The 14,463-nt window shown below is 39.4% G+C and overlaps 1 protein-coding gene across 2 annotated transcripts in view; it reads left to right on the top strand.

Moving 5' to 3' along the window:
- sorcs2 (sortilin-related VPS10 domain containing receptor 2) overlaps positions 1-14,463 on the top strand; it is a 445,201-nt gene that overhangs the window by 363,296 nt on the left and 67,442 nt on the right. For both annotated transcript variants that reach the window (XM_061961136.2, XM_061961135.2), the window contains exon 7: positions 982-1,100. In XM_061961136.2, the coding sequence (XP_061817120.1) occupies positions 982-1,100 (119 nt within the window). The remainder of the gene's footprint in view (positions 1-981; positions 1,101-14,463) is intronic.

Here is a 14,463-nt window from a genome sequence, read left to right as displayed (position 1 = left end):
ATAGCGCTACACGTGATATTTCTGAAAATAACATTTTGTTTGATGCGATGGGGAAATACAGTGAGTCATTAGATAAGAAGTCCCTTTGTCCCATCGAGGAGGGAAGGGTTTGTAAACGTTGCGGTGAAAGTGAATGAAATGATCATGTAAAAGTCAAAAATCCAGGACAAGTCTGTGTCAAAAGATGCTGAAACGCCACAAACACTTGCACAACTCTACACGAATCAATGTAACACCCCCAAAGGAGTGTTTTGTGGATACAGTTGTGCCAATTGCCGAAGTAAATCAATAAGATAAGAGCATATCTCACTTTGCATGTAATGAGTTAATATCACATGTTACTAAATGTTACATTCTTGCATAACTTCCACATGTTTTATGTTGTTAAATTCCACAGAAGAATATTTATTTCTTATATATATTTTCAAAATAGTTCTTTTTTTTTCTATGCTGTGTATGTGCATATTGAGACCTCACTGTAGACTTTGTAAAGTCATGTTACCTCTCAACTCAACAAGATTTGTTAATCCGCCTTTTTTGTTTTGTTTTTTCCAAATGAAAATGATAAGTGAACCGTTAAAGAACCGAATCATTAAGCAGAATCGAAATTGGAATCGGAACCAGAAAAGTCTTCTCAATTCCCATCCCTAATTGTAAATGATAAACAGCCCATTTATTTCCAATTTTTGCATACTTGCAGTATAACTGATCTGGTGATATGGTCAGAGTGATGTCATCTCACCACCACTCTACAGAAATTGCCAAAGATGTTCAAAGTGGAGTATTCAAAATGGCACATTTTTTGTGGCATTGTAAATACACTTGAATGCGGTTTAATGGATACAATGAAACACAATGAAGCATAAAAAGTCAACTTGTTCTTCCATTATACTGGTACTTTATGGCTATGATGGTAAAAATGAGAGTAAACAAACTGAAGTTTCTTCTTGCACACCTTTAACTTGGCATTCTTCTTCTCAGGATATCTGTATGTCACCTGCCTCATCCAGAACTGCTCTGACAAGATGGTGACTGCTCAGTTCTTGGGCAAAATTGACCACAACTCTCTGTCGGTGCAGGACAACTACATTTTTGTCAAGGTAAAGTGACCTCAACAATCTGATAACACATTTCTGCTACAACTAAGCCATCATATGGCGCAGGATGATTCATTTTTTACAATATCACAGTGAAAACACTTGCGCAGCATGCTACAGTATGTGTTTTGTATTTATCTACAGTGTTGTCTGAGTGTGTGTGTGTGTATATGTGTGTGTAAGCCAATGCAATTGCTGAGTTGTCATTCCTGCAGATAACAACACAATCGGCTGTGTTGGAAATAATCTTGCCTTGTCTATAACGGACTTACAGCACAGTACAACCAATTTGAATGTGATTACAGCTCAATGTGTTGTTATGTAGCAATAAACAATCCCTTATGTGGGATAGAAAGAGTTGTATTGTTTGTGTTTGTGCGTAAGCAACGACAGAATACTGTACATTTAAAGGCCGGCAACAATACATGCACCTGTACTATATGAGGTCCATTATCATATGTTGACAATAAATACAAATGTACAGAATGACACAATATTTGCATTGTGATTGTAGTATGGAAGTGCAGTGCATCACACTTGAAGCTTGTTTCAAAAGCTGTGTTCAAATGTGTACCGTATTTTTCGGATTATAAATCGCTCCGGAGTATACGTCGCACCGGCCGAAAATGCATAATAAAGAAGGAAAAAACATATATATGTCGCACTCGAGTATAAGTCGCATTTTTGGGGGTAATTTATTTTGATAAAACCCAACACCAAGAATAGACACTTGAAAGGCAATTTAAAATAAATAAAGAATAGTGAACAACAGGCTGAATAAGTGTACGTTATATGAGGCATAAATAACCAACTGAGAATGTACCTGGTATGTTAACGTAACATATTATGGTAAGAGTCATTCAAATAACTATAACATATAGAACATGCTATATGTTTACCAAACAATCTGTCACTCCTAATCGCTAAATCCGATGAAATCTTATACGTCTAGTCTCTTACGTGAATGAGCTAAATAATATTATTTTATATTTTACGATAATGTGTTAATAATTTCACAGATACAGTAAGTCGCTCCTGAGTGTAAGTCGCACCCACGGCCAAACTATGAAAAAAACTGCGATTTATAATCCAAAAAATACGGTAGTTACTGTAGGTACTCTGGACCAGACCAAAACTGCGGTTTAAAAGTCTGGACTTTCATCCATCCATCCAACCATTTTCTACCACTTGTCCTTTGCGGGGTCGCGGGAGTGAAGTGAATTATGTTTATAGAGCGCTTTTTTCTCGAGAGACTCAAAGCGCTTTACATTATCATTACAAAGTGCGTTATACATTATCTAAATCATGGGTGTCAAACTCTGGCCCGCGGGCCGAATTTGGCCCGCTGTGTAATTTCACTTGGCCCTTGAGGCAATATCAAATTAACACCAAAGCTGGCCCGCCGATTATATATTGCGGCGGTGCAGCGGTAACCCCGCATTCACCGCTAATTCTAATACTTGCCAACCCTCCCGGGAGTCTTCCAAACATCAGCGCCCCTCCCGAAAATCGTCATGTCTGCTTTTCAGCCAGTCCAACGAGTGCTGGCCCAGTCACATAACATGTGTGGCTTCTGCACGCACACACAATTGAATGCAACGCATAATTCATCAACAGCGATACAGGTTACACTGAGGGTGGCCGAATAAAAATTGAACACGGTTAGAAATATACGCCACACTGTGAATCCACACCAAACAAGAATGACAAACACATTTCGGGAGAACATCCGCACCGTAACACAACATAAACACAACAGAACAAATACCCAGAACCCTTTGCAGCACTAACGCTTCCGGGACGTTACAAGGTGTGTGTGTGTGGGGGGTAGGGGAGGTTTGGTGGTAGCGGGGGTGTATTTTGTAGCGTCCCGGAAGAGTTAGTGCTGCAAAGGATTCTGGGTATTTGTTCCTATGTGTTTATGTTGTGTTACGGTGCGGATGTTCTCCCGAAATGTGTTTGTCATTCTTGTTTGGTGTGGATTCACAGTGTGGCGTATATTTCTAACAGTGTTGAAGTTTTTTATACTGGCACCCTCAGTGTAACCTGTATCGCTGTTGATGAAGTATGCGTTGCATTCACTCGTATGTGTGTACATAAGCCGCACCTATCTTGTGACTGGGTCTGAACAATGTTAGAATGCATGAAAAGTGGACGTGACAATAGCTCGTAGAGTACGTTAAAGACAGTGCATTTAAGGCAAACCCCAAGACTCTGGTCCGGGTGGACTACAAGATATAATGACTGATGAACACCTTCGTTCGATAATGAAGGTTGCCTCAGCTCAAAGCCTGAGCCCCGACATTAATCAACTAGCATCCAAGAAAAGATGGCAAGTATCTGGCTTGGGCACATCAGATTAGATCAGTGTGTTGCAACCTGAGCAGTTTAAGGTCCTGAATGGTTGTTTTATTCATTGTTATTTTATTTTCAAATGTATTACCCTGTGGAAAAAGTTAATGTTGATATTTACCTCACAAGGCTGCAAATAGAAAAGAGGCATTCCATTTTTATTTAAATTGTATTTGATATGCCATTGATATTTTTTTAATTATTATTATTATTATTTGAAACTCGATTTTGCATGTCACCATAAAGTTATATAAGCCTTGCTTGTTCAATATTCAATGCAAAACTTGTTTGGGTCCCTATTAAAAGGTTAATTTGTTCAACCTTGGCCCGTGGCTTTGTTCAGTTTTAAATTTTGGCCCACTCTGTATTTGAGTTTGACACCCCTGCTCTAAATCTTTAAGCTACAAGAGAGTAGTGTACCAATATTTTGGTACCGGTACCAAAACGTATTTCGATACTTTTCGGTACTTTTCTAAATAAATGGGACCACAAAAATTGCATTATTGGCTTTATTTTAACAAAAAAATCTTATGGTACAATAAACATATGTTACTTATTGCAAGTTAGTCCTTAAATAAAATTGTGAACATACAAGACAACATGTATTTTAGTAGTAAGTAAGCAAACAAAGGCTCCTAATTTAGCTGCTGACATATGTAGTAACATATTGTGTAACTACATATGTGTTACTAACATATTTTCCTTTCTAATATTTTGTCAAAATTATGAGGGACAATCTGTAAAAATGTATTATTAATCTACTTGTTAATTTACTGTTAATATCTGCTTATTTTCCGTTTCAATATGTTCTATCTACACTTCTGTAAAAATGTAATAATCACTTATTCTTCTGTTGTTTTGATGCTTTACATTAGTTTTGGATGATACCACAAATTTGGGTATCAATCCGATACCAAGTCCGTATTTTCCGCACCATAAGGCGCCCTGGGTTATAAGCCGCGCCTTCAATGAACGGCGTATTTCAAAACTTTGTCCACCTATAAGCCGCCCTGTGTTATAAGCCGCATCTAACTGCGCTAAAGGAATGTCAAAAAAACAGTCAGATAGGTCAGTGAAACTTTAATAATATATTAAAAACCAGCGTGATGTGGGCGCGCATGGAGTCATATATCAACATGGACGGAGCTGCGTGAAAAAAGCCACCCGGCCTCTTCGCGTAAACTTACCTTAACCACTCGCTCATCTTTTCTTCATCCATCCATCCTTTCGAGTTAGCTTTTATGATGACGCCGGCTGGAAAGGTCTCTTTTGGCAAGGTCTTCCATGGGTGGAAGTTTCTGGCCATTAGCATGGCAAGCTAGAACCACAGTGAAGGATGACTTCTCATTCCCTGTGGTGCGAATATTCACCGTACGTGCTCCCGTTGTATCCACAGTGCGGTTCACAGGAATATCAAAAGTCAGTGGAACCTCGTCCATGTTGATAATGTTCTCTGGCCGGATCTTTTTTTCAGCTATCTTGTTTTTACAATATGCACGGAAAGTAGCCAGCTTTTCTTGAAAGTCTTTAGGCAGTTGCTGTGAAATAGTAGTCCGTGTGCGGATGGAGAGATTGCGTCTTGGAAACCTGTCGCTTAGTAGGAGCCATTTTGTGGTCTTTACAGATGTAAACACACAAAGGAAATGAAACGTAATATCCGCGCGCTTCTTCCTCTTCTTCTACGCGGGCGGGTGGTTGCTTACAGTAGAAGAAGAAGCGCTTCCTGTTCTATGGGGGCGGGTGCTTACCTTGGCGGTTGCTTGCGTAGAAGAAGAAGCACTTCCTCTTCTACGGGGAAAAAAGATGGCGGCTGTTTACCGTAGTTGCGAGACCGAAACTTTATGAAAATGAATCTTAATATTAATCCATATATAAAGCACACCGGGTTATAAGCCGCACTGTCAGCTTTTGAGTAAATTTGTGGTTTTTAGGTGCGGCTAATAGTGCGGAAAATGCGGTAGTTACAGGATCATACAATGGCCATATTCAAAGTCCAGGGACATATTTCCTGAGTTTATAAACATAATATAATTTTTTTTTAAACAAAAGAAAATATCGATGTAATCATAGTAGTATTGACTAGATACACTCCTGTACTTGGTATCATTGCATAGGATGTCAGGTGTAGATCCACCCATGGCATTTGTTTACATTCAGGAACGGTATCATTAGCGGTGACGCGGTGAGCTACGGTGTGTTGTGAAGCATGTTTAGCTATTCCCCGTCCTGCAGGGATTATACTTGTAAGAAACTTACTTTATTTGTCGCCATTGAGGCAAGGATTAGTGATTTAGAAGTAGCTACAACACTGCCGACTGCGAATGGACTTTAGCCGCGAGCTAGCTAGCCATGTCTTAAAGCACCTCTTTCTAAGGGCGTTTCAGGGTTATATCTTCACCTTTATCTTTAGTTTTTAAGCCAAAATGTGTCCGTTCCTGTTTACACACCATGTCTGTAAGTACTCCGTGATTGTGGGGCGGTATAGCTCGGTTGGTAGAGTGGCCGTGCCAGCAACTTGAGGGTTGCAGGTTCTATCCCAGCTTCTGCCATCCTAGTCACTGCCGTTGTGTCCTTGGGCAAGACACTTTACCCACCTGCTCCCAGTGCCACCCACACTGGTTTAAATGTAACTTAGATATTGGGTTTCACTATGTAAAGCGCTTTGAGTCACTAGAGAAAAAGCGCTATATAAATATAATTCACTTCACTTCACATTGTGAACATGCTCCTTGCTCGTAAACCAGCAATGACACGACGTGACGACAACGGGGGGCGGGGGGTTGAGGACCGGTACTTTTTAAAGGCGGTATAGTAAATGGTAAATGGTAAATGGGTTATATTTGTATAGCGCTTTTCTACCTTCAAGGTACTCAAAGCGCTTTGACACTATTTCCACGTTCACCAATTCTCACACCGATGGTGGGAGCTGCCATGCAAGGCACTAACCACGACCCATCAGGAGCAAGGGTGAATTGTCTTGCTCAAGGACACATCGGACGTGACGAGGTTGGTAGAAGGTGGGGATTGAACCAGGAACCCTCAGGTTGCTTGCACGGCCACTCTCCCAACCGCACCACACCGTCCCCAAGTAGTACCCTTAGTACTGAATATGATTCATTAGTATTGCGGTACTATACTAGTACTGGTATACCGTACAACCCTACAAAAGAGTAAAGAGTCTTGCCCAAAGACACAACGGCAGTGACTGGGATGGCGAAAGCTGGAATCAAACCTGGAAACTTCTAGTTGCTTGCACTGCCACTCGACCAACTGAGCCACACCACCCCAAGAACATGTGCATTAGGCCTGGGATTTTCACTCAAGGGTGTGGCGTGCTACGGGAAAATTTTCCAATGGCTCTTCGCTGGTCATTATTCACTGTATGAAAAACTGTACTAGACCAAACAAACCAAAGTTCTTTTTAACCGAACCAAACAAGACGAGCGTGAACGTAACCTAATGTTAATGTTAATCCACACCACAATTAACACATTTTAACAGGAATGTCTATGTAATGGTGTAAAAGACCGCTAAAGTAGGTGATGCAAGGTCGCCGTGGCAACAGCAAAAATGCTACCCCTCTTATTAAAAGTTACATGTGGTCACTTTAAACCATGCCGATCCACCCCTGTCAATTACCAAAGGTCATTTTAATTCAGCGACTTTCACGTATTTATTGAACCCCCGTCACTTTGAATATGACTCATTCCACGTCGCTGGCGCTGCTGCCATTAAGTTGCTTGGCCGCTGGTGAGATTTTCTGATGTTCCTCGACAGGATAAGGCGCGGAGGTGGAATTATAACTTTGACACTGAAGCAGGCATGAGTCACCAGCGAACGGTGTCAGCTCTTTGTTTGTGTAGGAATATCACATTTGTTTGGCAACCCTGCAGCCATCATTCGCACAACCACAACAATGTTACACTACACTTGTTATTGTTTGTTATGTGTTTTCACCATCTCAGTTCAGTTCAGTTAATTTACTTAATTCATAAAAATCAAACAAAGGAAGAAAAATTAAAATAAAACAATAAACATAACATTAAAGAAATTGTGAAATTATGAGCAGAATTATGTTAAAAACGTATTATCCTGTCCTAAAAAATACAGCAATGGACTTTCAATAATGGTGACGAAAAAGCCATATTTTCATTTTACAAAAATTAAACCAATAATGAAGACATTATTTTACTGAGGAATATAGTGTTGTCCCGATACCAATATTTTGGTGCCAGTACGGGTACCAAAATGTATTTCGATACTTTTCGGTACTTTTTGATGCTTTTTTCTAAATAAAAGGGACCACAAAAAATTTCATTATTGGCTTTATTTTAACAAAAAATCTTACGGTACTTTAAACATATGTTTCTTATTGCAATTTTTTCCTTAAATAAAATAGAGAACATACTAGACAACTTGTCTTTTAGTAGTAAGTAAACAAACAAAGGCTTCTAATTATACTGCTGACGTATTCAGTAACATATTGTGTCATTTTCCATTTTATTATTTTGTCTGTTGTTTGATACTTTACATTAGTTTTGGATCATACCACAAATCTGGGTATCAATCCAATACCAAGTCGTTACAGGATCATAAATTAGTCATATTCAAAGTCCTCATGTCTCCAGGGACATATTTCCTGAGTTTATAAACATAATATTTTTTTTTTTAAACAAAAGAAGATTTTGGGATGCTAAAAAATATCAATGTAATCATAGTAGTATCGACTAGATACGCTCCTGTGCTTGGTATCATTACAGTGAATGTTAGGTGTAGATCCACCCATGACGTTTGTTTACATTGGGACGCCGGTGAGCTACGGTGTGTAGTGAAGCATGTTTAGCTATTCCTCGTCCTGCAGGGATGATACTTGTAAGAAATGTACTTTATTTGTCGCCATGGAGGCGAGGATTAGTGATTTAGAAGTAGCTAAAACACTGCCGACGGACGTTAGCCACGAGCTAGCTAGCCATGTTTTAAAGTACCTCTTCTCGTCTGCTTGTAAGTACTCCGTGATTGTGCACTGGTACTTTTTAGAGGCAGTATCGTACCAAATATGATTCATTAGTATCGCGGTACTATACTTGTCACGTTCAAACACTGAGGACATCTGTTAAACAAGACAAAAGGCAAGGAATCAAACAGAGACAGAATTCAATTTGGACTCAATTGAGGAGAGACATGGCCACTGCACTCTCTGTACAGTCCTGCACCACGCTCTGACGAAGAAGGTTTTCGTCTCCTCATTTATTCAGATGTTCAATGTTCACGCACCAACATATGTCACAGCAGGAATGGGAAGTATTTAAAACAGTCATTGTTTTCGGTCTCATTGAAGTCCAAGAAGAGGATTTCTCGGGCTTGGGCTCTTCCTGGATCCAGCTGGGGCAGGTGTTGGAGGACAATGGATAACCCCTCCCGTCTCCTGACCACAGTGACTTCAAGAGGGCAGCGGGTCGTAAATAGCGTTGACTTCAAAGAGAGTTCGTTTAACACTTCAAAGAGAGTTCCTCTGGAAGTTGAGCAGATCCTGCCATCTGTCCGTGTTGAAATCACAGTGGAGTTTTACGAGCCTTCTTCCTCTTGTTAGGCCTCGAAAGACAGCATTCATAATACAACGTTTCTGTTGTGATAACTTACAAACAATTATTCCAACAATTCCCTCCTGTTTATCGCAAAAACGTTCCCATAATCTCCTTATCCCTAATAACTTCTTCTTGCAATTTTTAGTTAATGGTTAATTTCCTTACGACAAAGTTATGTTTACACTCAGAATTGAACATACATTTTTCCTCATATTTATAACATTTCTGGAAATAAATCAAGAACACCATCCTGGTAGGTATCCTCGTCTTCAGATTCATCTTCCTTGTCGTCCACCAGGAAGTACATCTGAACAGCTTTATCATCTGCTGGGCTAATCGCTGTGGTAATCAGACGGTTAAACAGAGAACAGACAGGGAATACAACAACATCCACACAACGTCAGTATTGCTGAACACGGCCATAGATACTAGATACCAAAGACTTGTATTTGCCAAACACGTCCAACCACCCCTCCCACATAGATTTATCTATGTCTGAATGCTCTTTCAGTTTACCGTTAAGGGTGTGCAGGCCTTCCATTGCTTTGGTCAGGCTACCTTCTGCATCGGTGTTGTTTGGTATGAACGTGCAACACTCCATCCATCCATCCATCTTCTTCCGCTTATCCGAGGTCGGGTCGCGGGGGCAGCAGCTTAAGCAGGGAAGCCCAGACTTCCCTCTCCCCAGCCACTTCGTCCAGCTTTTCCTGTGGGACCCCGAGGCGTTCCCAGGCCAGCCGGGAGACATAGTCTTCCCAACGTGTCCTGGGTCTTCCCCGCGGCCTCCTACCGGTGGGACGTGCTCTAAACACCTCCCTAGGGAGGCGTTCGGGTGGCATCCTGACCAGATGCCCGAACCACCTCATCTGGCTCCTCTCCATGTGGAGGAGCAGCGGCTTTACTTTGAGCTCCTCCCGGATGGCAGAGCTTCTCACCCTATCTCTAAGGGAGAGCCCCGCCACCCGGCGGAGGAAACTCATTTCGGCCGCTTGTACCCGTGATCTTGTCCTTTCGGTCATAACCCAAAGCTCATGACCATAGGTGAGGATGGGAACGTAGATCGACCGGTAAATTGAGAGCTTTGCCTTCCGGCTCAACTCCTTCTTCACCACAACGGATCGATACAGCGTCCGCATTACTGAAGATGCCGCACCGATCCGCCTGTCGATCTCACGATCCACTCTTCCCCCACTCGTGAACAAGACTCCGAGGTACTTGAACTCCTCCACTTGGGGCAAGATCTCCTCCCCAACCCGGAGATGGCACTCCACCCTTTTCCGGGCGAGAACCATGGACTCGGACGTGCAACACTGTTCACCAAATATTGCGCACACGCCCCCTTTTTTGCGTCATACGGTTTTGAAAAGCCATAAAGAAGGTGGCGGTGGCGAGTTGATTAGCGACAGCTTCAAGTCTTGGCCTGTGTAATTTTCCAATCTCTGTACGTTGTAGTGGACGTAGTTTATTCTGTCAACATTCTTGTTAATCGTACACCACCAGTAGACGTATGATTCAAATCCATCTGCAACTTGATTTACCAATTTATAGTCGTCAGATATACTTCTTTGGACACCCATCAATATAAGTTGGATCTACAACACTTTGCCAGTTTACATCATGTCTAATTATTTTCCAATGTTCAGATATCAAACTGTTCAGGCGTGTTAACAATTCTTGTACAATATTGATACATTTACTATGTGTATGCAGTTATCTGATGATACGCTTCCTAACTGTTGTACAGATCCTTGCATGTTAATGCAGGTATAATTAGCTTTTTCACATATTTATCAAATATTGGTTTCTGTTTTGTCTCTTTAGCTACAGGGTCAATTTTGTTTTGCTCATTACTTCAATTCAACTTTTTTTTTGACTCATCTTGAGTAATTGTCTGGGTTTATACATACTGTCATGTCTGTATTATCATGTTTTGTTTTAAGTCATGTTTTGTTTAGTTTCTGTCTTTTCACTCCCTTGTCTGGTCACCATAGCAACCATTGGTTTTCACCTGTCACGTCACGCACCTGTTTCACGTTTTGAGTCACGCACCTGCTTTCACTAATCATGTCCATAGTATTTAAGTTAATTCATTTTCTGTTGTTCGGCCTGACGACATCCCCGCATTTATGCCCCCTGTCACACTCACACCTTGCTGCTTACCTGCCATCCGGGGGTCCGGAGAACTATGTTTATGATCTCACAGCGGTTCTGGTGGCCATCCATGGAGGGGGGGGGTCCGGGAGTACATCGAGGCGTGTCCGGTCTGCGCTCGTAACAAAACTTACTTGGCATGGACATGAAGTGCGCAGCGGAGGACAGAGTGTGACAGGGGGCATAAATGCGGGGATGTCGTCAGGCCGAACAACAGAAAATGAATTAACTTAAATACTATGGACATGATTAGTGAAAGCAGGTGCGTGACTCAAAACGTGAAACAGGTGCGTGACGTGACAGGTGAAAACCAATGGTTGCTATGGTGACCAGACAAGGGAGTGAAAAGACAGAAACTAAACAAAACATGACTTAAAAGAAAACATGATAATACAGACATGACACATACAACACAATCAGTTTTTGTAGCCTATCCCACTTGCTCCGCCATAAGGAACAAATTAATTACCAAAACAGGAACCAATTATTATCAAACTTTGACACACCATCAAATGGTATGCTTACAACTTTGTCACAGTGGAATTTGTAGTGTGCTAGTTAACATGTCACTTTGATAACACAAATACAATTCCAAATACTTTTTTCCCATTATATGACCTTTCTACAATGTAAATACAATCCCAAATACTTTTCCCATTATATGACCTTTTTACAATGTGCTAAGTGTACTCAGCTTGGTCTTTCCACTATCTTTCAAATGGTGTTAGTTCTGTTGTACTTGTAATGTTAATGTACATTTTTACTAAATCTTTGCATAATGCTTTTGCTACTGTCAGCACATCTGCTTTTCCTTTAGGAAATATTTCTAACTACTTTGAAAATGCATCTACTATGACCAGACAATAACGTTTTCCTTCACTCTTATTTAGTTAATTGCATAGATGTTTTATACAATTGTTTTTTATAAGAATTAAACTATAGGAAGTATAGTACTTCTGTATAAGGGTATTCATATCCCTCCTGTTGAGCCATGAGTTCAACCTTGGCTCAAAACTGCTACCCACTTATATAGATTTTTTGGTAAGATTAGTTTATTGTCTGGACGTACATAGATATCTTCTTTGATCAATGTGACTCCGTTTTTTAAATCCATTTATCTTTTTCTTTTGGAGTACTTTGTTGTTGCATGTCTTTTAGTATATCATTATTCATGTCACTAGTTTGTCGTTTGAAATTTGTATTTCCTTTTCTGTTGCTTGTTTTGCTGTTTTGTCAGCAAACACATTTCCTATTGATACTGTATCTGTTCCCTTGGTGTGTGTCGCACATTTGCATATTACTATTTTAGCTGGTAGCTCTACTACTTCTACTAATTCTTTTTTCTCTCTCTTTTTTTTAAATTTTTTTTATCAGTTCTCCAATGTGTTACAGATTTTCCTGTTGACTTTATCATTCCTATATTTTGGCTATCTTTATATATATTGTGACCTTTTGATCTTTCATTACTTTACATGCTTCTATTAGTGCTTCTAGTTCTGCCGCTTACATTGAGCAATTTGATGGTCATTTGATAGCTTTCAAAATTTTCGTTACTGTAACAATCGCACATTCTGTTCTATTTTTATTTCACAGAATGCTGCTTTAGCTTCTGAATTCCACTCTACAGATGATTTCATTTTTTCATTAATTTACTTAAAGGAGCTACTATTTCAGCATAATTTGGTATCCAACTTCTACAATAATTTGTTAATCCTAGAAATTACATAATTTGCTTCTTTGTTTGTGGTTTTTGTACTTGTCGTACTTAGTTTTTCTATTTTCCACAATAGTGCGTCCATTTTTGTTTAGAGAACGTTCTAGATTCTTTACTTCTCTTTGCATAATTGTACTTTTATTTTGCTTATTTTGTGTCTTTCACTATGTAGATGATTTAATAACGCTAATGTTATTTTTCCTCCTAATTCAAATGTTATACATATTACTTTATGCATTTTTTAAGTAATGTTTTAAACTCACTTAACTGTCTATATGCCACTTAATCTATACTTTTACACTCAGAATTTACATTCTTCCCATTGTTTATATTTCTTATTTGCAATTACTATTCAATAATATTTAAAGCAAACAGTTGTCTATCGCTAGCTGATAGTTTTCCTGATTGCCATACCTCCTTATTTATTCTATGTTATGTTCTTATCTTATCTTAGCTCAACACTCAGATGTATGGTGTTGCAAATGTCTAAAACATAATCTAACCTAAGAATGTTATACTACACTTCAAAGTTAAACCTACTTTAAATTTACATGTAATAAATTCATTTTCACACCTCCCCCACTGCGCCACGCACACACACACATACACGGTGGTGTGTAAGTGCGTGAGTGCACTCTTAAGGGCAAAGGTCAGCAACACTTGAAGAGATTTCTCTTCTTTTTTCTTTTTTCTCTCTTCTTTCCTCAGCTAATAACCATGTAACCCACTTTATCATTTTATCATACTATACATCTCAACTCTTATTATAGTTATTAATCTAGGTTTTTATTTGTTCCATTATTTAATTATACATATATATATTTGTATATATAAAAGCGCTCTTTATATATCCAAACATACATGTATATCTTCAGTCTACCTTTTCTTCATCTCTTATTTCAATACCCCCATTATCTCTCTTTCGCATTAGTTTATTTCATTTTGCATTAATTCTTATTATTGATTTTTCCCCATTTCTTCATTTATTTTTACTTTTCTCTCACTTCAGCACTTTGAGATTTTTCTCCTATTTGCTTTTTCTTTTAACCTATTTTTATTTTTATTTGAACCTCCGGGGTTTTTACAAAATTTGTACATGGAAAGATACACACTTAAACACACACTAACAAACAAACAAACAAACAAACACATTTGCAGCGATCTTACCACCAATGGCATACGCTGACAACATGACTAATTGGTGTTGTCTTTTAACAGTCATGCTGAGATACTTTGATTGTTAATTTTTTTTTTTTCTCAGGACAGTTTCTTGCAAAATGCCCTTCTCTGCTACAATGCCAACATGTAACCGGGTGTAACCGCTGACGTTGTGGTTGTTGTCTTCTATTTTGGTTTAAATAGATTGTAATAGACCATATTAGATCTGCGTTTCTTTGTGTCCCTCTTTCCATTTTGAGAATTTGGAGTAATCCGTCGTCCCCTACAGAGCCGAACTTATAAGGATTACTTTGTCTTTTTTGTAAGATAGTGGTTTAATTTATTATTGTGGTACACGTCGCTTCTACTGGAGATGGTTCCCCAGTGGAGGTGTCTTGCCTAGAGC

The sequence above is a fragment of the Nerophis lumbriciformis genome, linkage group LG05 (assembly GCF_033978685.3).
Source record: "Nerophis lumbriciformis linkage group LG05, RoL_Nlum_v2.1, whole genome shotgun sequence".
NCBI classification, from domain to species: Eukaryota; Metazoa; Chordata; class Actinopteri; order Syngnathiformes; family Syngnathidae; genus Nerophis; species Nerophis lumbriciformis.
Note: the sequence above shows the minus strand (reverse complement) of the source record. Positions and strands in the feature narration are given on the sequence as shown.